Source organism: Ovis aries, chromosome 4, assembly GCF_016772045.2.
Source record: "Ovis aries strain OAR_USU_Benz2616 breed Rambouillet chromosome 4, ARS-UI_Ramb_v3.0, whole genome shotgun sequence".
Taxonomy (NCBI): domain Eukaryota; kingdom Metazoa; phylum Chordata; class Mammalia; order Artiodactyla; family Bovidae; genus Ovis; species Ovis aries.
The window spans coordinates 34,574,555-34,599,803 of NC_056057.1; the positions used below are offsets into that span (position 1 = coordinate 34,574,555).

Sequence of the window (25,249 nt, forward strand, 5' to 3'; positions counted from 1 at the left end):
GTATAGTCATTAGTCCTGGGGAATGATGTTTAAATGCTTTCTAATCTTTGTTGATGAAGAGGTTTATCTTGAGGTTAGCTAGTTTTATTGCTTCATTGTCTCCTTTCATAAAGGAGGAGTTTGGGAAGATTAAGTGGAACTATTAAAAGGAATAACAATTGAAAAGATTTTATTAAACATTAACATTCCAGAAGACAAACCTGGTGGTAGGTAAGATGCCATTTCACCATTTGGAGCATTTTATAATGTTACTTTGCCTAGATGCCAGTCTAACCAAGTCTTGGAATTACTTCTGAGGCCTAACACACTTCTTTTCATACAGGTAACGCTGATCAGTGCTTTTGTTTTCCCTCAACTACCTCCAAAACCGTTGAATATATTTTTTGCTGTCTGCATCTCTTTGAGTAGTATCACTGCCTGCATACTTGTGAGTACTATTGAAAATTTAAATTCAGTATCCTTGAGGGCTGATGGTTGCAGTGCCTGGAAATCTGTATGAGAAGGTGTCTCTAATTATACACCACTCCTCTCCCCCAAAGGATGTCACAATTCTCATTGTTAAAATCCCAGGGTTTTTTGTGGGTTTTTTTTGAATTTGTCTCCTTTTCTCCTAAATCCCAAAGTTGTAACCTTGTAACCCTAAAAGGCAACTCTGTTCCCTTGATGCCCCCCCCCCCCCCAAAAAAGACTTAGGTCAAAGATATGATATGATTTAATTTAATTCATCTTCCTTCAAGGACTACATACAGAGTCCAACAGTCTTTGGGAAATGTTATTACTCCTCTAATAATTACAAAACTCGTCTATTTTAATCTTTGAGTATTATCTCCCCAAATGAAAGTAATTAACACCAAAACCTCTTGAGAAACCTAAAGCTACAGTTGTATCTTTTTCACGAGAATGTTCAGTTTTTATACTACTACTATGAAGCCTTTCTGTTAGGTAAAGAAACAAAGACAATAGCCAATCCTCAGTAGGGTATTTGCCAAGTCATCATCAGTTGGCAGCTGTTTCATTTCCCTTGAAGAAAGGCAGAATCAAAACCCTTACACATAATTGTTTTGACTCACATAAGGCTTAATCATAACTAATAAGATCTGAGTTAAAATTAAACCTGGGGACATTTCCTAGCTTCAAATTCACTGACTGTTATTTGTATTCCTTTGACCTGAGGGAAGGAGTGGCCCCTCGGACTTGGAGAGCCTGGGAACAAAGCTCCCAGAACTCTCTCCCACTCTCAGCCTAGAGCTGGAAGTGGCTGACAGTGATCTGTAATAGTTTAAACTAGAGGTATGCATGTGTAAAGCTCCGGTTTTATTGGCGATTTGAATCAGTTAAAGGAATTTAAAAGTTGTCTTCCCTTCCAGTACTTTAAAAAGCTGTACCTTTTACTCACCTATAATTAAAATATCTCTAGAAGATAGATATATATTCTTGGATGACTCGCCAAATGATTGGTGGACTCTTTAAACACTGAACAAAGTTAACTGAGAAAGCAGGAATAAGGTATGATTTTGGATATAAACTCAGCTGGTACACTTGAGTTACAAAGAATAAAATTCTGGCTGCTTTAGCCTCGTTTAGGGGGAAAAGTATATATGGAAGAACTTGGTCACAGTGGAAAAGAATTAGTTGTATTTTAAATTTTTAATATTCAGGCTAATGCTATTACTTAAACATCTATTTAATTCTTCTTCTTTTAGATCTACTGGTATCGACAAGGAGATTTAGAACCGAAATTTAGAAACCTTATTTACTATATCTTATTTTCTATCATCATGTTATGTATATGTGCGAATCTATACTTCCATGATGTGGGAAAGTGAGGCTCCAAGAGATACACTCACCAGGTCTCTTCAAAGCAATACATTTGGACTCGAATTAAGAGCTGGATAAGGAATGCCGAAGAGTCTCCTGCAAAAGTCTGATACATGATTTTCATGTTAATTGTAAATCTAAATTCCCTCTTGCAGGGGAGACATATCCTAAATCACTTTGCTTTTTCTTTAAGGAGCCGATGTTGCACTTAAACATTACCCCTTAAAGCACAAGTCATTTTCACTTTTGAAATTTTTTATATAAAGTAATTGCGTGGTGCAAGGCTATGTAACAAACAATCTTGCATTTTAAGACAAATAATCTTTTATTTCTGTTAAACTGAATATACAATTATTGTTCCCTAGGCAACCAACTTTTGCTTTTAACTACAATTTCACGTTAACAAAACACAGACGGTGAAAAGACAACTTTGATTGTGTAGATCTAATTACAATAATAAATAAAATAATTTATACAAGTTTTTTTTTTAACTTTTTCTATAGGGGTCATATTCATTAAAGCCCTAGAGGCTAATTTTGGCTTAACCTTCTCTAGTATAGGAATGACTCTTGGTTTGTTTCAAGAAGCAAATTTTGTGTTTTTAAATTGCCTGAGAGGGAGAAGTTACATCAAACCCCCACCAGTTAATGCACTAAGTGAACGGCAAACTCTGGTACTCTGCTATTTCCTGGGTAATTTACATAGCAAAACATGTAATAAAAGGTCATGGTACAGGATAGGCAACTTAGTACTTCCTTTCCCATTTAGTTTTACTTCAAAGTGCTAACTTTGTAAACTGGTGACAGTGGGTTCTGAGGGATGAAAATGCTTAGCTTCTGGTGAATTTTGTTTTACTACTCTCATCCATATTCCCTTTAAAAAGTAATTTAAAAGAAAAACCTGTAGTGAATTTTCTAAACCCTTTTAATACTCATTACCCAGCCCAAATCAGCTCCCACTGCCAGCAATGGGTAAACCCAAATAACCCCCACACAATCACCTCAAGTCTCAACTTAGAAGATATCTCTCTGTGCAGAAGGTCACTGGGAAGCTCTAGAGCATGTTAATGTGACTTCTCTGAAATATAAACAGGCCTACTTGAGACCGGACAGAGTGCCATGTCTGATCTGTAGAGATGAATATTACTGCTTTTAAAACAGTAGTTAAGCTTTGGCGATTTCAAAATTCTCTCAGCTAAAGTGAATCAAATTCCCTGCTGACAAGAAACACTAATTACTGGGATCTCTGCAGTTAAGACCCTAGTGCTCCACTCAACTACATACTGTTCTAAGACTAGACCTCAGATGATATATTTAAAGAGGTAAAAAGTCATAGCAGCAACACTGTATGTGGCTTGAGCACTGTAGTTATTCAAAAGCCAGAGGAATGGTAAATTAAGCCTCTTGGGGGTTGCTCCTATTTCTTTGGAGATATAATGAACAGTGTGGCTTTGCCTGAATGGCTTGTTTCTAAGAATTACCTAATGACAGTGTACCAAATCCTCAACATCTTTTGAGTCTTCTGAGACAGGACTGCCCAGAGATGATCCAATGATGTTTGATTCTTCTTGATGATGCTGGAGTATGGGATCTGTAATGAGATAAGTTTCAAGTTGATCCTAAATGTATATATATCATCTAATCCACATCAAAGAATTTAGAATTAAGTGTTCTACCGAAGTGAAAATTTAACAAGACTCACTGCCTGATTTCCCCCTTAAGATTTATCAGGTACATGATGGAGTTACAGTACCTGTTAGTGTTGTCAAAGGCAAGACGGATTCAGTATCTATAACATCAGATGTCTGGATAAAGCCATGTGGTGAAGGAACAATAAGTATTGTTTCATCATCAATTGTTGTTTGATGAACTTGCTCTTCTATGGTAGGTGACCCTAAATCCTAAGTAATAACAAACAAAAAAAAAAGATTCTGTTTCATATTCCTTGTTTCCCTTAAGTCCCCAAACACACTTAGGCTTGAAAGGACTTTCAAATACTATCCTACTTTAAAGTTAGACTATAAAGAAGTCAAAGTTAAGGTCTTAAACAGACAAAAATAATAATAACCTCACACTCTGAAGTTTTACATACTAGCAAAAAAATAATTTAAAAGAACCAATTCAGTGGCAGGTCCTGCTCTAGACTTTTCCCAAACTGCAGGTTTGAGGCTTAAGGCTGTTTAAGCGCAACTTACTTCAGTAACATAAGCCCGGGCTAACGGGGAGGGTTCGTCCTCTTGTTTAAGGTGGGTGTCAGAGATTTCTTCTTCTGTTCTGACCATAATACTATTCATCAGTTCTGTGCTATTTTGGTCACTGAATTTGGATATATGAGCATCATTAAATGACGGCTCTACTGTAATCTTAGGCTGATGAATTTCATCTGGGAAAGTGTCTGCTTCTAGGGCATCTGGAGGCTCAGGAAAATCAGATGAGTGAATATCACTATCCACTGTCAGTTCTGCTTGGGATATGGAAGAGGCGATGTCCTCTGTGGCAACTGTCTGAATGATGACTCTTGGTGCGTGACACTGCACTGTGACGTCACTTGTGTTCAACAAATGTTCTGGCTATAGAATGTTAACAAAAACAATCAGTGGCAAAATGAAAAAGTACGTACCAGCCTAAAGTTATAGACAACAAATGACCTTTCACGTGGTGCCCTGGTGTCCCCTCCATGCCTCTCACCTCTGGATCTGCAGTGTTCTTACCATGTTCTTCTAGAACTCCTGTTTCTTGACCTACTGGGGGCTCTGCACTCCTAGGAGCCCCTTTCCCCTAATGTACGTCCATCTCATGTACAGGAATAAGGGAAGTGCCCCAGTGAAGGTGTAAAACATGCTCCTGGGACAACAGTGGTAGAAGAATAGTTTAAATCCATGGATTACAGTACTACTGGCTCTTAATATTATATATCAACTAATTCTGGTCCCTAACAGGTCCTGAAGTCTTGGAGCTCAAAATGTATTTCCCTCCTCCCCCAGGGTATGAGTTCTATCTCTGGTGACACTTATCAGTTTAGTCAGTCTTTTCTACAGAAATTAGAAAAATCAAGGAATTTATGTAAGATGACATACAGATAAAGCATGAACAATGATCTGTTCAGGAGAAGCAGGAGCGGCAGCTGCCAGGGTGACTGTGGGACTAGCAGTCAGAGTGAGGGGAAGGCCTTGGCTTGAGCTTGTCTGAAGCAGGTAGGTGCCTGGAGTGCCAGTGGGCTGTAAATGGAAAGACTAAAGGAAAAAGAAAAATAAGGTCAACACAGGTGCATCATACCACCCAGTAAGCAGACTTAGTGCTCACTACGTCTAGCTTTACATCTAAAATGGGGACTTTACTAGCCACAAATGTACTTGATACCAATCATGAAGATGCAAATTATAAAATAAAAAGCATAATATTCTGGACTACTTATGTGTTGTAAGTCATTTCTCAGCCTGCAGGTTTAACAGAGAGGCAAGGCCCTGATCCTACTCTTCATGCCCTGTGTGTCTATGGTCTGGTTTCAGCTCAATTTCAGTCCAAGACACTGCCTCATAAACCACTGTTTCCAGTGCAGTACCCCAGCACACACTCTATCCTTTCTCTGCAGCACATAAAACCTAGTGTCTCCCAGTTAAAAAGCTTCACATCTTTGAAAAGGCACTATGGCAGTGTTTACTTACTTGAATAGATTTTTTTTCACAGTATAATTTCAGAAAATTTTTATGTTAGGAGAAAATGTACAGAAATAGCAAATAGTCTTCTGCTGAAAGAAAAAATTCCTAATTGAAGACTGCTTAACTGATAGTATACTGAGATGTTTTATGGAAGTGTAACAAAAATACCGAACAGCAACACACGTTTCACAACCATAAGCTTCTCCATGGTAATGTGAGTTTGGTTTACCCCAAAACTCTGAAGGAAGAGCATGTGCACTTACAACTGGAGGTGACGGTCCTAAATCCTAAATCCTGGTCTCTAGTCTGACGTGGTCTTGGGAACTTCCTTCACAGCAGTTCTACTGGCTCCTGACTCACTGAATCTAGGTTTCTTAAACATGAAAGCAGGGATAATACCTACTTCTCACAGAAAGGTTTGTTGAGGATTAGAAATGATTGTGATGGTGCCTGGCACGCACCGGGGATTAACTCACTTCTCCCTCTCCCTCTTCATAAAAGTGAAAGCTGACTTTTTCTAAAGGTTGTATTTATTCATCACATATCATCAGGTGGTATACTAAATACTTTATATGTACATGTATATCATATATGCATATTTTAATATACTTAAATACATTTAATGCTTATACATTTTTGGAGCTGAGGCACTATTATGCTTTATTAATAAATTAGGACAGAAGTCTCTAAATCTTTGAATGTGACCTCGTAAGTTAAAACCTGAACACATACCTCAAATATATGTGTATACATTATTTATTTGGCCAGGGGGAAGGTGGCAAAAAAAGGTAAAACAAATTTCTGTTTTGTACCTGTGACAAATGACTTTTACAACTCTGTTTTGGAGACCACTGAATTAGGAAACCAAGGCTTAGGTTAAGCAAGCAGCCTAGTAGAAGTTCCAAAAGAGAATCTTTTGCTCTGTGGGCCATTATGAGATTTGGCTGTGTATAGGAGAAGGAAATGGCAACCCACTCCAGTGTTCTTGCTTGGAGAATCCCAGGGACAGGGGAGCCTGGTGGGCTGCCGTCTGTGGGGTCGCACAGAGTCGGACACGACTGAAGCGACTTAGCAGCAGCAGTAGGATATAAATAAACTCATGTACTAATACTCCTTGTATTTTTCACAGCAAAGAAATCTTGACATAATTTAAATATTTTCTTCACGAAAACTGAACCAATAATTTTGGGTTTACCTATTTTAGAAATCAGGCAAAGAACTGGGGCTGTTTTTAAATTTTCACCCCCTGCAAAGAAATTACATTTAAATTAGCAGATATATCCCATCTCTTAGCATAGTTAACCTCTAATCTATGTTCTGTCTCTACAGATTTGCCCATTTTTGACATATCAAATGGGAGCCCTGTACTATATATTTTGTGTCCCATTTCTTTCACTTTGCATAAGGTTCAAGGTTCATCCTTATGGTAGCATACTTTTTACTGCCAAATAATCATTTGTATGTCTATAGCACATTTTATTTACCCATTTATCAGTGGATGAACATTTGGATTATTTCTACTTTTTAGTTATGAACATTCATGTACAAGTTTTTACGTGGACGTAATGTTTTCATTTCTCTTAGGTATACCTGGGATTAGAATTGGTGGGTCATATGGTAACTATATGTTTAACCTTTTAAGGGACTGCAAGATTCTTTGCCTAAGTGGCTACATCATTTATGACTAGGACTTTTAAATCCTGTATCCTCAATGGCTAGTGCAGTGTTACTCTGTTAAGTAATTCATTCCATAAACTTTTCCTCAACCAATATGAACTTGTTTACAACTCGATAAAAATATATAGCATGTACCCTATGTGTTAGCATTGTCATTTTCATCTATATAAGAAAAAGATGTTATTGGTTTATATCAGATGGAAAAAGAAAGACTAAAATTAATTATAAAAATTAGAAGTCTGATTTATGTTGTCTTCTAACCATCTGGCTTCCAAAATCATGGATATAGTTACACTTACTGACAATCAGGTTAATTTTTATATTTCATTTGCTTATGTAATATTTCTAAAACTGATACCAACTGATCTTATACATAATATGGCTTTTTAAAGTAGTTACTCACTGGAAGAATCTCAAATGTCTGTAGTGTTCCACTGTTTAGTGTTATTGTTTCCGAGTCAACAGTAGCAGCAGCGGAGTCTGCTGAAGCTGTGGTAAGAACAAGGACAATAAATAAAACACTTTCTAAATTTCAATTTCCTTAGTGTATTCAGTTAATTAGGAGGGCAACTTCATATTGAATAATTGGCCTGGAAACCCACAATCATTTAATAAGAGATAAGAAATCTAATGGATCTGTCTGGGATGGCATAGATAAGGGTCAGTAAACCATGACTCACAGCCAGATCCAGCTCACAACCAGTTTTTATAAGTGAAGTATTATAGGAACACAGTCAAGCCTACTTGGTTATGTATTTTCTATAGTTGCTTTTGCACTACAAGGGCAGTTGAGTAGTTATGACAGAGACAAAATTTGCTAACTCTGGCATAGATCATAAAATATTTCTAATGTTAGTAAGAAAGAGAAATACACTAAGGCTAACCTGCAAAGATACAGGAATTTGATAAAATGCTAAGTTTTCCTGTATCTTTTGGTAAGATGGTATAGATGTCTGGAATATAGAGATGTCTGAGAACACTAGATTTTAGTTCTAGTGACATCACTTCTGGTAATGTAAATCCAGGCAAATAACTTACTTTAATCCAAACTACTGTTCAGAGACTTTACTTGCCCTGTCTATCTCATACAGTAGGTGTGAGGATCAAAAACATTAAATACATGCAGTATTGTTTCAAATGACTGTACTGGGTGAATGAATCGCACTTTAGAGATCAAACAGGTCTGTTAACTGAAGCTCAGACTAGATCATGTCTGTTCAAGGTTATACAGAACTACAGCAAACTAGAAGAAATGTGAGCTCTCTTGGTGCTTTCAGTCCCACTTGAAGGTACATCCACGTGGAAAATGCTTTGAAATTGACTTCTAATGTATAACATTTATTGTTTATTATATTCTGACTATAATACTTCTCAGTTTACGAGATATGTACTTAATTCCTGTTATTTCTCTGACTAGTTCATGGATTCTTAAGATCATACTTAGAATAATTTGATTTCAGATAAATAACCTAAATCAAAGGTAAGCAAATTATGGCTGGGGACAAATGTGGCTCAAGGCTAAGAATGGTTTTTACATTTTTAGAGGATTGTGTAAAAACAAAAATGGAGAATTCCATCGAGATCTATCTGGCCTTGGCCTGCAAAGCCTAACATATATGTACTGTTCTGGCCCTAAATAGTCTGGATCCCTGATCTCTAATAAAGAAACAATCATGAGATTTTAGCTCAAATGCCAAGAATAATGGGTGTCTTGTAAAACTCTTACTGTACCCATATTTCTTATTAGATGAAGCAAAATTATTCTAATACTTAAAAAAGTATGCTTTTTTGAGAAAGCATGAATATTAAGGCACCATTTATAAAATGTCTGCTATTTTCCCAGTACGTATCAACCCAGTAGCCAAGGAAAATTATAACTTTCTCCATGCATAAACAATTTTTAGCCAACAGAATCTCTCATATTTATGGTGGATTAGTAATTTCACTTGCTTTGCAATTCTTAAGACTATAAAACAAAACCAGCAGGGTAAAAGAAAATAAATTCTTCATGTTTAACTATACTGGTAGAACGCTAAAGCTAATATGCACATTTAAATTAGAACTTTAAGAATAAGACAAGCATAATTAATTTAAACATCTGCCATGGAATTCCCAGAAATACAGTGTTAATAATGCCAACTAAGTGGTCCAGAGATTCCCAAATGGGACCACAGAGTACATATGAAAACCTGTGAGTTGCCTGCATCTGTCACACTGACTGGAAAGCACCGTTTGGCATTTTGTGGCTGACGTCAGGGGACCCTGCACATCTTGCAGTGTGTAGGAGGACATCCTGCCAACAGAGGGCTGTCCCACTCAAAATGCCAATAATCCCTGGACTGAGAATAATACCCAGTGACTGAAAAACCCTTAGCAATGGCCTTTCTATAGGCAAATAACATTGTGTAGGGGGAAAAAGTGAGATAAAAATGAAAAAATAATATGGTTCTGAGATTTTTATCCTCATTCTTTCCTTTTCTGTCCCTCTATAATAGAAAGAAAGGTAGATCAACTTGGCTGAGATCTTAGAAAATAAATTTCTCTCCCTATAACTCACTGGGTTCTCATCTCATTAAGCACAAGAAGATGTCAGTCAGAGGCTAAGGAAAAGAGAAAGTTGAAAGTCACTCAGTTGTGTCCCCATGACTGTAGCCTGCCACGCTCCTTGGTCCATCGAATTCTTCAGGCCAGAGTACTGGAGTGGGTAGCCATTCCCTTCTCCAGGGGATCTTCCCAACCCAGGAATCAAATCCAGGTCTCCCGAATTGCAGGCAGATTCTTTACCAACTGAGCCACCAGGGAAGCCTCTCTGTTTACACCAGAGAGGTAAACAAAACAATCCCTGTAGGAAACTGGGTTTACTCCCTTAAGAAAATCTTTTTCAACCTCACCAAAACCCATTTCTTCGACATTTCACCTCCAATCATTTGTATGTCTTCTGGTGAATTACTACAAATGATGTGCCATCCTAGGGACTCTATCCCCTTGCTCCAGTTCAGTTCAGTTGCTCAGTCATGTCCGACTCTTCGCGACATCATGAATTGCAGCACGCCAGGCCTCCCTGTCCATCACCAACTCCTGGAGTGCACTCAAACTCATGTCCATTGAGTCGGTGATGCCATCCAGCCATCTCATCCTCTGTCGTCCCCTTCTCCTCCTGCCCCCAATCCCTCTCAGCATCAGGGTCTTGTCCAATGAGTCAACTCTTCGCATGAGGTGGCCAAAGTACTGGAGTTTCAGCTTTAGCATCATTCCTTCCAATGAACACCCAGGACTGATCTCCTTTAGGATGGACTGGTTGGACCTCCTTGCAGTCCAAGGGACTCTCAAGAGTCTTCTCCAACACCACTGTTTAAAAGCATCAATTCTTTGGCACCCAGCTTTCTTTATAGTCCAACTCTCACATCCATACAAAGGGAAAAACCATCCCTTTGACTAGACAGACCTTTGTTGGCAAAGTAATGTCTCTGCTTTTGAATATGCTATCTAGGTTGGTCAAAATCTTCCTTCCAAGGAGTTTAAGCATTTTTTAATTTCATGGCTGCAATCACCATCTGCAGTGATTTTGGAGTCCCCCAAAATAAAGTCTGACACTGTTTCCACTGTTTCCCCATCTATTTCCCATGAAGTGATGGGACCAGATGCCATGATCTTAGTATTCTGAATGTTGAACTTTAAACAACTTTTTCACTCTCCTCTTTCATGTTCATCAAGAGGCTTTTTAGTTCCTCTTCACTTTCTGCCATAAGGGTGGTGTTATCTGCTTATCTGAGGTTATTGATATTTCTCTCAGCAATCTTGATTCCAGCTTGTGCTTCTTCCAGCCCAGTGTTTCTCATGATGTACTCTGCATGTAAGTTAAATAAGCAGAGTGACCATATACAGCCTTGACGTACTCCTTTTCCTACTTGGAACCAGTCTGTTGTTCCATGTCCAGTTCTTTTTTTTTTTTGCTTTCTAAAAATTTCATTGAATCTTGACACATTGGCCTAGCTTTGGGATAACACAAAGGATGCCAAACTTCAAAGCAAAAATGGAAGACATTTTCTAAAGAGGCAGATGCTCAGTTCTGAACTTCCCGATGCAGCTAGCATTCCAAATGAACTCAACAGGATGAGGTAAAACCTCTACTGCGTAACCCAGGACACAGCTGTGGTCTACATCTTCGCCTTCCATTCTCAGGGTTCTCGCTCTGTCAGGTACTGTTCAGCCAGTGCACAGCTAGATGTGCTTCTCTACTTGAGGGCTTCCTGCATAGAGCACAGCCATCTTGCTCTCTGGGTCACATGGAATCCTGAAACATGTACCATGTAATGGAAAGCCAGGTTTCAAGAAGTAAAAATCCTGAGTGCTTTGAGGGAAGCAAGAGGGCATTCAAATAAAGATTAATAAAAACAATGTCTATAAAGTTCATGGAGGGGCTTGAAGATGAAAACTAAAATTTTTCAACCATGGAAGGGGTTGATCAACACCCAGGGATTGGGCTGCTTGCCTGAAGTGGGAGCTGAGACAGAAATTCAATTCTTTTGAGAATCTACATACATGGTAATTGGCAAAATACATGATAGAACAAAACATATTAATTCCTTTCTTTTGAAAATGGCTTTAAAGGGACAGTGAGGCTTGAGTTCTTCCTTCCATGGTCCTGCCTATTCAGCCATCCAGAGCTTGAAGGTCCTGTCATAGAAGCAAGTGGCTATGACCTGTCCATTGGAAGAAATGTCCAGGCCCATCACAGCCTTCGTGGCTGGCCAGAGTCTCCAGAGGGGACCAGGCTGGGTGAGTCCAGATCTTGGCTGTGTTATCATAGGCACCAGTAAGGAAGAAATTCCCATGGATAGGCTCAAACTTGACACCTGTCACTAAGTTCTGATGGGCAGGAATGGTACAGACACAGCGTCTCTGTCGAAGGTACCACACTTTGCAGGTGTTGTCACCACTGCCAGCTGCAATGTGGTAGCCACTGGGGGAGAAATTTATTCCACATATTTCCTTCAGGTGACCTTCTAGGAACATAATACAACATCCTGTGCGCAGGTCCCAAAACCCGGCCAAATGCATCCAGTCCCTCAGGGCCAGCCAAAGAGCCATCTTGATGGAAGGCAATGTCATACACACCCATGCTGTGGCCCTCCTGATGCAGGATCTCCTCTTGAGCTTCCAAATCCCATAAGCGCTATGATCGGTCATAGCAGGTGGTACCTAAGAAATGTCCTGATGGATGCCACATAACATGGGCCACACGCACTGTGTGGCCTCCAATATCTGCCACAGGTTCATCACTGTAAGGCTCCACAGCTTCACAGAACCGTCAGCAGCAGAAGAGGCCAGACTGACGTCTTTTTGGTCCAAGGAGACCATGGATTTGGGATGGAATACGATCCCTCCCACGTTTGTGTTATGGCCTCGAAGAGTGTGATGGAGGTTTCAACTGGGAACAGACCAGAGCTTGCAAAGCCCACTCCAACAAGCTGTGGCCAGCATTTTGGAATTGGGACTGAAGTGACAGTAGGAGACAGGCCGATCATCCCCAATCTGCCTGCAGAAATTATTCAAAGATCAGAGAGATTTGTGCAGCTCTTGCATCTGCGAGGTTCTAGTTGTGTCAGGAATCTCTTTATGAAAATGGGCCTCTTCTAAGCGTTTCATTGCCCTGGGCAGTGAATAATTAGCAATCCACAATCTAGCAACCTTCAGGTTGTTTGGTCCTGATTCATGGTCCCAGGTCTGCTGATACTCTTCTTTGGACTTCTTTGATTTCTCATCATCTTTTTTGGTCTTTTTTAAGGCATTGGTACTGACCACTGAGAGGATATTTCTTAACCTTTCTCTTCTTTCAGCAGGACCTTCTCCAAAAAGTGTGATGGGTTCCCCAAAGCTCTAAGGCAAACCTTGACCTCTGAGTTATCTGTGGAAACGTTGATTTGCCAGGCTCACTTCCTTCTCTCAAACTCTGCTAACACTTCAGCCTGTCTCTCAGTGATGTGCTCTTCAATTTCAAACACGTCTCCAGAGGTTATGTTAATATTTTCTGCTTCAATTCCTGTTTTGAGTCCTTCTTTTCCCAAAAGCCCATATTCTCCTTTGGCCGGATGCTCCCTCTCCTTCTCTTCCAAACTTCCATAATAGATGTGTGGTTTCTTCACAACAGGAGCCACTAAGTCATCTGGTGCCTTAGTTTTTTTTGGTTGCTGTGGAAGAGGGTCGTGAGGAAGCCATGCTGGGCTCTGGGGCCGTGAAGCCCCAGCGAAAGCCGTGCTCTATGTTTCAGACCATCCACCGTGCACCCAGCCCATGTCCAGTTCTAACTGTTGCTTCTTGACCTGCATACAGGTTTCTCAAGAGCCAGGTCAGGTGGTCTGGTATTCCCATCTCTTTCAGAATTTTCCAGAGTTTATTGTGATCCACACAGTCAAAGGCTTTGGCATAGTCAATAAAGCAGAAATAGATGTTTTTCTGGAACTCTCTTGCTTTTTTGATGATCCAGCAGATGTTGGCAATTTGATCTCTGGTTCCTGTGCCTTTTCTAAAACCAGCTTTAACATTTGGAAGTTCACAGTTCACGTATTGTTGAAGCCTGGCTTGGAGAATTTTGAGCATTACTTTACTGACAGTAGTTTAAATAGTTTTCTATTAACCATTAATTCTTTATAACATCTAGAAAGTAAGATGATTTAAAATGGTTTATAATGGCTGGGCAGTTGGTTATCAGTCTTTCCTGTTACACATTCATCCTTTGCAAATATTTATCAAGCTAATAAACATAAAATGCCTTAGATCTCCTTTAATTCGTCAACTTGGATAAATTTCTGTCAAAATTCTAGAAGACTGAAAGGTGTCAGAGCCATTCACTAAATCGCACAGGTCAAATAGCAAGGAGTCCTGAGGTTACTTACAGACGTGAGTGATCTGGACGGGAATCTGTAGGGCTGTCATGGGGCTTGGAGAGATGGCAGCATTGTCTTCCAAGCGGGCAACTCTGATCTGAACATGCTGTACACTGGAATTGGAATTACTGTTTGGAACTCCAGGTCCTGATTTATTCTCCAAAAGCGTTGGGTTGTTTTTTTGATTTTCATGTAACTGTTTAAGACCTTTTATCAAGACTGAAGGGAGATGGGTAGACAAAAAGAACATTGATTCTCCGACAGACCACCATCTAAGCAGCAAGGGAGGTGGGGGGTAAGGAGGGAAAGTATTTGGAATAAATAGTTGTATATAGGATATGACATCTTACCAAAATAATAATAAAAATATTTAAAAACCACAACCTGTCTGGAAATTTTTGGAAATGTTATCTATCAAAACAGATTTTTAAAAAAATTCACAACTGAATGTTGTTCTTGCCATCAAATCTACAATAGCCACTGTAAGGAACATAGAAATACAACATTTTCTATGTCTTAGGGCTTCTTGATAAAATTCTTATTTAGGAAGAAAACTAACTAACTTATTTTTATTCAGTAATGAATCGTGTACCCACCCCCTGCCCTGACTCAAATGGCACTTGACTGTTTTAGCCACTGCACGAACTGTCATCTAATTTACAACCCGAGAGTGGCAGCTGAGCTTTTCCCAACAGCAGTATGCAAACAACTTGGGCTCCTGTAAAGCCAGCTCCTCTACTAATCATGATAAACTACATCAGTCATCCCAGGTGATACTGGGTTCCTGTTACCTAAGTATTCCTTCAGTCTAATGGTTATACTACACTTTTTAAAATGCAAAATAAATTTGTAACTGAGTATTTAGGAAAAAAAAAAATCACATTTTCATCAAGCCAAATTCCTCAGCATTTAATTTTACCTTTGCAAAAATGAAGCTGGAGCACTATATCAGTGAGAGTGAATTTGATTACCTAAATCAAAGACAGCACTACCTGGTTCAGTGCCTAAGTACAGAGCAGACAGTGAAGTGGAAAAGTAAGCTTTACTTCACTTTTAAACAAACCTAAGATCTCTAGATTTACACAATAAATCAAACTAGAAACTTACCAGCCTTTGTTCTACAAAATAAATCTCCACAGAATTTCTCTAAATAATGCAGTTAAGTAATTCAAAATTACTCAATTCATAAAAGTTGATTTAAATGTAATTTCTTACATCTTTGTATGCAATGGAAACACATGTGAAATTTATTTCCTCTTCACAGTTTATCTGAGAAGAATGTGTGTAAATACGTGTAATTCTATCCTTGGTGCTTTGAGAATTACAAATCGTATTAACTCTGCTCAAGGAAAGTTTGTTACCCAAAGAAACAGGACAGAGGTTGAAATAAAATCTACCATGATTCATCTCTCTTCAGCCGAGGCAAAGAACTTCTAACTGCTAATTCCTTGAGTACATAAGATAAGGTAAGGACTTAAGGAGCAAATAATACATTACCAGGGAACGAAACATCCTTATGATTTGCGATTTGCCTTTTGATGGTCCACCATTTACTTCGAAGCCACTGTGGTGAACGGACACTGCTCCATCCCTCTGCTAACAGATCCCAGTTTATGTCATTTTCATCAGCTACATCAAGCTCTGCTATCCTATAGGTTACAAAATAAGCATCTGTTAGATGTTTGTTTCTCCCCAAGAATCCTCTTCTGACTAGAGGTGATGCCACCGGCAATAAAGGGAATGGCAGGGTGTGTCACTGAGATGCTAGGTACGTGGGAAAGGATGGACTGCGGGAGTGCAGGCCTGCTTCCTGAGCTAAGAGCTAAGACGTACCACAGTGACAGCCTTTTGTTAATGGTACTACCAATATGCTGAAACATAAATATGGCCAGAACCAGAACTGTGAAGGAAAGGGAAGAGCTAAAAGTTAGAACAGAAAAAGAACAGGTTTAGTTGTATAGTGTTCTATAATGTTTTATAGTGTGTTATATAATGCTATTTTCTAGATCTGAGCTCTTCCAGTTGTAAAATAAAATTACTTAGAAAAGAATGGGGCTTCCCTCACAGCTCAACTGGTAAAAAATCTGCCTGTAATGCAGGAGAACCTGGTTTAATTCCTGGGTCGGGAAGATCTGCTGGAGAAGGGATAGGCTACACATTCCAGGTGGCTTGGGTTTCCCTGATGGCTCAGGCTGAAGTAAAGAATCATCCTACAATGTGGAAGACCTGTGTTTGATCCCTGGATTGGGAAGATCCCTGGAGAAGGGAACGGCTACCCACTCCAGTATTCTGGCCTGGAAAATTCTATGGGGTCGCAAAGAGTTGGATGTGACTGAGCAACTTTCATTTTCAGAAAAGAACTATTTATAAAGATGACTAGCTGGGGAAAAGCTATATTAAAATAAAACACAAAAGAAAATGATAAAAAGATAAAACAGTGCTTGAGCAGCAACCCCAAACCCCACAATTAACACAAAATAGTACAGCTAAATTTGGGGTTTTAATGGTCTATATGTTTTCTAGTTAACTGTCAGGATTTTGATTTTCAGTAGGGAGTAGCCACAAAAGTTCTAGCTGGTATTTTTGGCCACTGAGTCACTGAGTCTTAAACCAACTAATTTAACAATAAGTTTAGGATTATTCCTAAAAGCTATCTTTGGATATGTATGAACTGGAAGTGTCTAATTTGGTCCAATTTGAAGGTGGGAGATAACTAATGTGGGTTATCTTATTAGCACAGTAGCCAAAGATTGAAGGGCATGGAGACTGACAGCCCTCTTACCCTCAACATGGTCCCTCTTGGCCAGGACTGAGGCACAGTGGTGGGACAGTGGGAAAGCTGCACTGCCGCGGCCTGTGCCACACCTGTTCTGCGGACAGAGGGAGGACTTCAGTCTCCACGCCTTCAATCTGGTACTCTGCACGAGCACTAAATCCACTAAAAGAGGAACAAACACAAAACAAAAAAGAGCTCAATATGAAATAGGATTTTAAACAGTGGCTCTCTATGGAAAAGATGGCATCTATGGAAACCAAAAGAGTAAAGTCAACCTAGACAGCCACAGCAGTTCTGCAGCTTTTGTCATGAGAAGATGCAGGAACAAACCTGAGGATGAGATTGATTTCATCTTCCTTGGTCCACTCGGTACCTCCGCTCTGCTTCCAGTTCAGGTAGTTGAGCCATTTAGAACGACACTGCTTTTCTGAGCGAGTACCCACTCGTTCTGCCACAGCTGCCCAAGACACACCCTGTGTGACTATGTCACCTGGCTCAGTGCTTGTCAATTCATGCACCACCTCTGCAAGTCTCTTTTCTTCTTCTTCTGTCCACTTGCCTGAAAGAAGGAGAGCATCCAGATGACCACTGCTACCTTTTTCTTATTTTGCAAATCAGATTCAGCACTGTATTTCAAAGGATGATGGAAGTATGCAGTAGTTGTCAGAATTATTTCTGAATGACATGGAAAACCTGTATGTAACTACTAATACAGTTACTAGCCCAGTAAGGTCCTTAGTGGGCTTCCAGGTGGCTCAGTGGTAAAAAGTCTGCCTGCAACACAGGAGACGCGGGGTTGATCCCTGGGTCGGAAAGATCCCCTAGAGTAGAAAATGGCAACCCACTCCAGTATTCTTGCCTGGGAAATCCCAGGGACAGAGGAGACTGGCAGGCTACAGTTCATGGGGTCATAAAGAGTTGGATACAACTTGGCGTCTAAACAACAAAGGTTCTTAGTACTACAAGTGAAAATATAGAATCCTAATAGAAAGCACCAACTGACTCTTTAAGGAAAGAAAAACTATCTAAAACATAGCTAGAAAGAATTATATTCTCTCAAGTTATACTGTGTCCTAACTGGGAAGTGTTCCATTGATGGCTTGATGGACACAGAAAATTATACTTTTTTCTTAGTCCCACCAAAGATTCCCTGCTGTGCAGAAGTGAAGTAGTAAGCTCAACAGAGACCTTTACTTACAGGAATGAATGAGGACGGACAAGTAGAATAACTTGGCTTCCCACCCATTTCAATAAAAACAAAAACTTGATTTATATCATTTCCTTTCCCAACTCCAAGCTGCTGTGATAAAATAGAAGTCTGAGACTGGTATTCACACATATTTCTATTTCAGTTTTTTTAATCCATAAACCCACTAACAATATCACATGTTCCCTTTGGTCTTTTTCTTTAAAAAAGCTTAAGCAGAAAAACAGGGAAACAACAACAAAAAAAGAGAGACCCTTTAAAAAATGTCTTCCACTCTGTTTCTATTTTCTTACTACTAGTAGCTGCAAATTTCAAAAAGGCTATGTGCTTGCCTTTCTGGGATTCATTCATTCAACTGTTACACACAGTTCTGGATACCAGAGATTCAAGACAAAGTTCCTGCTCTCCTATTTTAGCATGGCAAAAAAGTAAGGGGAAACTCAGACTGTCGTCTCATGGTGTGGTCAAAAGACAAAACTCCCGATCCAAAACAAATAGCAACAAGGAAAGGTAACAGGCAGAGCATTCCTTCAGGCTGGCAATCAGGGAATGCCATAATGTTTTTCCATTATGCTCATAAAAAGGCTTCTATGCTCAATGTCTTACATGAACCTCTGGGGTTCCACTGTAAACCTAAAACTCCCATTTCTGCTTCATTCACTACACAATAAGAGCTGGTGAAATTTTTGTTTTCACTGCCTTAGAGGTAATAATGCTGGTGGAGTGGTTAAGCAGGAAACATTCCTGATTCCACTTTAGGGGGTGAGGTCAAAAATATATTCCCTGGAAGCTCAAGCCAAGCTTGAGAACTAACTGAACTTATTTCTAATTGAAAGACTGAGCACAGGCTGTGGATCCTTCAGATAATTTGAGGGCTAAAAAGGGAACTGTGAGATCATTTATTCTACCGTCATAATTTTACAAATGAAACAGGTTCAGAGAGGTAATTGAGAGTTGGTGGTGGAACTTAAATACTGCTGTTGGTCACAAAGGTTAGGTTTAACGGTATCATCAATCAGTAATTTGTATACATGAACTGGGTATCTGCAGTCTGGTCTGGGGACTGAAACACCGATCACCATTTTTTTCTATGGAAAAAGTTCAAGTTTGAAATAGGCAAAATATGTACAGCTTTCAGAACACAGCTTCTTCTTAAGTTGGGACATGCCTGAACTAAAGGTTTTCATAAATATGAGCTGATAAGCTGTTGCTAACATCAGTTCAAGAGTCAGATGGACTTAAAATTACTTCCTGCACATACGCTTTAAAAAGTACGTGTATAGGACAAAAATTTCCCACCTGGAGCAGTTTTGAATTGCTACAAAACGGAAATATGCTAGACCTAAATAAAACCTTTGAAGCTGAGGAGATGTGTCCCTATGAAAATATCACCTTACTACACAAAGGTCAAAAATAAAGGATTAGTTGGGTCTAGTTGAAAAGAAACGGCACTAGAAGAAAAAACCTAAACTTGAATGAGTAGTAAAGCTCTTTCCACAATGGAAGAGCAGGAAGTATGTGAAGGGGCAGGAGGGCTGAATGGTCACAAAGAGCAACAGTGGTGCTCACAGTACCTGTGTTGCAAGTGTCCTTCATCAGTCGGCACCGATCTTTGACGGAAGAGGCACTCCTTCCTAGCGCAGCCCCTATTGTTGCCCAGTCATTGCCATGCTTTATCCGGAGCCTAAAACAAGAGTCTGCCAATCAGCATTTGGTTCAACTGTTTTCTCCCTTTTAATTTCATCATTTATTCTTCATTCTTCTTCTTCCCATTTGACTGGTTTGGAAGTGGTGGGCAGCAATACTTTGAGAGCCAAAGTTTGAAAGTGTGGCCTTTTTTTGGGGTCCACAGTTGTCTGTGGGTGAAAAAAAACAGGCAGCAATTGCCTTTTTCCTGGGTCAGAGAAGAAATAAGTAACTTGGATATGTGTTCAAAAAAGACCAAATTTCCCCTCAGGTTACTGACACAATATCCCAGGCAATCCCCAGATTTTTCCCTTTTGAGTACTCCTAACACGCTCTTCTCAGACACCTGAAAAATTTCCCAAGTTCTTATTATCATAAACTGGATCAGCCTTTTTTTTGTTTTTTCCTTTCATGATTAACACAATCCGTTAACCCATACTTTATGGTCCCCAAATTATGTTTCCTACAAAATAAGACTGTATAAAGTAGTCAGTCCAGGTAGTTGGTGAAAGATCTGCCAACTCTAAATCATTCTAAACTAAGCCATTAGCACAACCTTGGTGTTGATCCTGGTTATGTAAGTTCCCCAAATTTAGTCTTCAGGTTACCAAGAATGGCCATCTTATCTCTTTTGCAACCCCTATTAGTGGTCTAAGGACAACAAGAGAAGACTTGAATTTATGGACATGGCTACTCTATGGATTTGATAAGGTCTTTATATGGTCAACTTTGCTTAACAGCAGGATTAAGTTGTACCAGTCTACCAATAATCTCTCGACATTTTCAAAGTAAAATTTTAGAAAACACAAAATATTTAAAAAAGAAAATTAAAACTCAACTATCAGAATTAATGGGGAAAAAAAGTCAAACTTACTCCTTGAGCTTTTCAATTTCTTCAGGTGTATATCTAGAAATTTAAAGAAATTTTTAAAAGATCAATTAACGAATGCTAAAAGGCTTATCAGAATTTCACTTAGGGAGCCAAATGTTAATCACTTGGCACATTCATAATATTTTTAAAGTAATCAATTTCTAAGTAGATTAATAAAAATTCATGCTTTTTTTCCCTTAAAAACAACAACAACAAATATTTTAAGCTATTAATAAAAGTTAGCACTGTAACAATCTTCTCTGGGAAAATTCAACATTTAAAACGTATTTTCTCCTATGCTGCCTAACACTTGTTTTATTTCAAGTTAGATTCAGGTACTCTAATACCATGGCTATTCTGAAAGATGATGACATGGTAAACTGTAGCTAAAAAGAAAACCTATGGTCAACTCTGACAAGTCACTGAAAAAAATTCAAGTTCTCCTTCTCTACTCACGCATGGACAACTGATATATTCTTGCTCCAAAGTCAAGACTTTTTTGCAGTAAAGTACTCAACATAACCAATGCAATGTTCTTTTTAAAAGCAGTATCTAATATGCCACACCATCTAAAATTCCCAAAGAGAAATTTAAAATATGTCAATAACACCATTATTATCATTGCACTGAAGATATGAAGGCTTCCTCTGGGTATTATCTATGACAGAAATCCATGCATTATATCCAGAAATTTAGTTATTTTCTGTTCTGCTTTTATTAAAAAAAGTCACTGACTGCCCTAAGAAATGTTATACTATAAAAATGAATAGGAAAAACATTACCAATGAATTTAAGAGTTAACATCTACTAAATCTTTAACTACTTTTATACTTTCTTTAACACTACTTTACTCAAAAGCAGATTTTGATGTCTTAATATTAACTGAGCTAAGTCTCAAATCAAACCTATATAAGGTATTTCAGATTCTAATTTCTAAAAGAGGCCTTACTGTAATGAGATTTCACCATATTTACATGTACTTGGAGAATAAAAATACTAACATCGCTCAACAGTGATTTGTAACTGTGTCCAATTAGGCTATGATCATAATTTTAGTTAAAAAATGACAGTTCCTTAAATATTTCCCATCTAAGTTACATGAAAACATGCAGTATTACAAGTTTTCATACTTTCCCACATGGTTTCTGTCATCGTACATGCGAAGCACTCTTCTATAAACTGCAAACAAAGGCCGGTTCAGACCCCATGCTATAGTCCTGTAGAAATCTTTTCTTTCGTCTTTTGACATCTCAAAGATGATTTCTGTAGCATCTTTTATTCCGCGTGCCTAAATGGGTACATTTCTTTGATTTAGGGATTTCTGATAAAACGCATATGGATATACTATGCTTTTTAAAAGATTTTTTAATGTTAAAACCAATGGCATTTAGAAAAATAACATATTGCTAATTTATTAAGTCAAATAAGAAATAATGATACTTAAATATTCCAAAAATAAGTTGGACATAATTCAATAAAATCCTGTACACCACTTTTAAAATTATAAAAAATTATATCTAAATAAAGTAGAAAAGGAAGAAGTCTTAAAAACAAAATTAATTTAATCAAAAATAGAAAAGATAAGCAATGCTAAAAACTGTTTCTTTGAAAACATGCACAAGACTAAATAAAAGACAAAAAAAGATAAACTTAACAAACCTTAAAAAAAAAGAGCTTAGAGCCTAGAGATCAGATAGTTGAAACTCATGAAAATTTTATGGCAATAAATCTGAAAACTTACATAAAATTTATACATTTCTAGAAAAAGTCAACTTACCAACTGACTCAGGAAGGGAAAGAAAATCTAACAAGCACAGACCATGAAGAAAATTTAACCAGTTATTAATAATTTTCCCACAATGAAAACAGTAGGCCAAGATGACTTCACAAGTAAATCCTACTAAACAATTAGGAGAAACATAATTCTGATTTTTAAACTATCTTAAATATAAAAAGGGGGATAATTCCCCACTCATTTTATTAGACTGGCATAATCTTAAAAGCAAAACCAGACAAGCAGAGTTTCAGAAAAGATTTTTCAGGCCAAGTTCAATCATCAGAATAGATCACCCGAATCCTCAAAATCTTTTAGCACACTGAACCCAGTAATATATAAAAAGGTTAATACACAATGCAAAAAAGTAAGCTTACTCTTGGAATGAGTTTGTATTAATGTCACAAAGAGTAGTAATTAATTACACAAGTAGACTTACAGGGAAAAAAGTAAAATCTCAACACGTATGGAAAGAGCAATCATAAAATCCAACATTCAAAAAGCATAAAGACTGTAACAATCATAAATGGAGTATAACCTTTAAATATTGTAAATCACTATGTATATCTGAAACTTATATTGTACAACAACTACACCCCACTTTTACAAAAAGCATAAGGATTAGAAAAGAATCATTTACAGATGTTATACACGTAGAAACCCAAAAATCTATGAAAAAATTATTTAAGAATATTTGCGAGAATGCTGATTACAAATTAACAAAGTCACTTGTATTTCTAGACAAAGCTGATAAAAATCTTTAAAACTGTTCACTAATAATAGCATCAAAATTAGAACTAAATCTTAGGTAAATTATGCAATTCCTTTATGAAGGAAACATAAAACTATTAAGTGAAATTAAAGAGGAACTAACTAAAACAAAGAGCTATAAAATGCTCTTCAGTAGGAAGTCAGAATATTAAAAAGATGTTACTTCCTTTCAAACTGATTCAGGTTCAATGTTGTGTCTGACTCTTTGTGACCCCATGGACTGAATTCTCCAGGCCAGAATACTGGAGTGCATAGTAGCCTTTCCCTTCTAAAGGGGATCTTCCCAACTCAGGGGTCGAACTCAGGTCTCCTGCACTGCAAGCAGATTCTCTACCAGCTGAATAGCCTATCCCTTCTCCATTGGATCTTCCCGACCCAGGAATCAAACTGGGGTCTCCTGCACTGCAGGTGGATTCTCTACCAACTGAGCTATCAGGGAAGCCCAATACAGACAGCTATAAAATGTTCTTCAATAGGAAGCTAGAATATTAAAAAAAAAAGTTAATTCCTTTCAAACTGACTCAGATTCAATGTAATCCCAATAAAAATTGCAACAGTTTTTCATTCTTTGCAAGCTGAATCTAAATTTATAATGGGAGAGCAAAGGGCCAAGAACAGCCAAGACATTGATGAAGAGAACTGCCTCATCAGATAGATACTGAGGCTTCTGAGACAGTGCTGTACTGATGTAGGTATCAAACAGAACCTAGGAACAAATTAGAAAAGCTAGAAACACATCTATGTAAGTTCGAGTTAAGACAGAATGGGTATTATAGACTGGGAAAGGACAGACATTCCCTAATAATGCTGGAACAAGTGTCATCCATACAAAAAGAAAGCAAAAACCACCACAACCCAGTAACACTGAAACGCTATCTCATAACCACAGTAAAAAAAAAAAAAAGACAATGTAAAAGGCAAAACTATATGAGAATATCTTTATGCCCCTGAAACAGAGGAGGATTTCTTAAAAAAGCACACAAAAATACAAAAGTAAAAAGATGATATGACACTGAAATGAAGAATATTTTTTCATCAAATGATACCTAGAGAGAATGAAAAGACAGGCCACTAACTTGGGACAAGTTATCTGTAACACAACCAAATAAACATTAGTATCCAGCATATGATAAGAACATCAAGAAGATTATAAAGATGAACAACCCCATAGAAAAAACTGAGGAAAGACACAAACAGGAATTTCAAAGAGGAAACACAAATGGCCAACAAGCATATAACAAACAATACATAATCAGATAAACACAATTTAAACCCATAATAAATACCTTTTACACCTACAGGAATTAAACAAATTAATAGCAAAAAATGAAAAAGAACCCAAATGACCATTAACTGTGGAATGGATAACTTATATATTCACATGATGAAACAGGTTTCAATTAAAAAAAAAAAAAATAGGGGATGAATCTCAAAAATCACACTACTGAACAAAAGAAGCCAGTTACAGAATACCCAGAGAATAAATCTACTTATGTAAATTTTAAAACAGGTAAAATTACACTGAAATGCATTATATACACTCTTTTGACTGTATTAAACTTTACAGTGAAAAGTTTCTAAATTTTAGAATCTTTTTCAAAATTATTTTATGCAATTTCAAGTCTGGAAACAATTAAACCTAAATGTTTACAAGTACCGAGATGTAAGGCATTGTGTTGCAGGGTGACAGTACAGAGAGACGAAGACTTTTTCTTGGTTCCTTGTGACAGGATCTTATCTTTTCACCCAAAATATGGAATATATGACATCTAATTAATTGCTTTAAAAACAGCTCCATAATGTTCTTGCAACAGCACCACATAATAAAAAATCATAGTCAAAAACTAAAATCAAACAAATTATCTCCTCCCAAGATCAGTGTATCTTTTTTCGACATTTCTTATTCTGACAATTCTATCATCCTTCTCCGAAACATCCTCAATTGAAAAAAAAATACTCTTAAATTATTCCATCTCCTCACTTGCCTTCTTAGCCAACATTCAGTCACCAAGCTTCCTCAGAAGACTACTTGCTTATCTGTCTTTTTTTTGCCAATTCTATTTCAACTATTGTAGTTTTTACTACTCACAACCTGGTCAAATGAAATGGTCATCTAAAAGGTCT

The 25,249-nt window shown here is 37.9% G+C and overlaps 2 protein-coding genes across 19 annotated transcripts in view; one reads left to right on the forward strand and one right to left on the reverse strand.

Moving 5' to 3' along the window:
• The window catches only part of TMEM243 (transmembrane protein 243), a 33,982-nt gene extending 19,562 nt beyond the window's left edge, over positions 1-14,420 (forward strand). For 4 of the 7 annotated variants that reach the window (XR_009600472.1, XR_009600473.1, XR_009600475.1 and 1 more), the window contains one exon: positions 114-14,420. Coding sequence is in view for 2 of the 7 variants with exons in the window: in XM_042248466.2 (XP_042104400.1) it covers positions 323-427; positions 1,704-1,826 (228 nt within the window). In the remaining 5 variants the exon portion in view is untranslated. The remainder of the gene's footprint in view (positions 1-113) is intronic. The other 3 variants (XM_042248466.2, XM_027968531.3, XR_009600471.1) reach the window with 2 other exon arrangements.
• The window catches only part of DMTF1 (cyclin D binding myb like transcription factor 1), a 49,548-nt gene continuing 26,423 nt past the window's right edge, over positions 2,125-25,249 (reverse strand). For 4 of the 12 annotated variants that reach the window (XM_015095235.4, XM_060414976.1, XM_015095234.4 and 1 more), the window contains 11 exons: positions 21,711-21,868; positions 20,584-20,616; positions 19,598-19,707; positions 17,147-17,375; positions 15,538-15,689; positions 14,050-14,259; positions 7,557-7,642; positions 4,895-5,050; positions 4,013-4,387; positions 3,571-3,718; positions 2,125-3,408 (listed from right to left, as the gene is read on the reverse strand). In XM_015095235.4, the coding sequence (XP_014950721.1) occupies positions 3,299-3,408; positions 3,571-3,718; positions 4,013-4,387; positions 4,895-5,050; positions 7,557-7,642; positions 14,050-14,259; positions 15,538-15,689; positions 17,147-17,375; positions 19,598-19,707; positions 20,584-20,616; positions 21,711-21,868 (1,767 nt within the window). In that variant the 3' untranslated portion in view covers positions 2,125-3,298. The remainder of the gene's footprint in view (positions 3,409-3,570; positions 3,719-4,012; positions 4,388-4,894; positions 5,051-7,556; positions 7,643-14,049; positions 14,260-15,537; positions 15,690-17,146; positions 17,376-19,597; positions 19,708-20,583; positions 20,617-21,710; positions 21,869-25,249) is intronic. The other 8 variants (XM_060414978.1, XM_060414979.1, XM_015095236.4 and 5 more) reach the window with 2 other exon arrangements.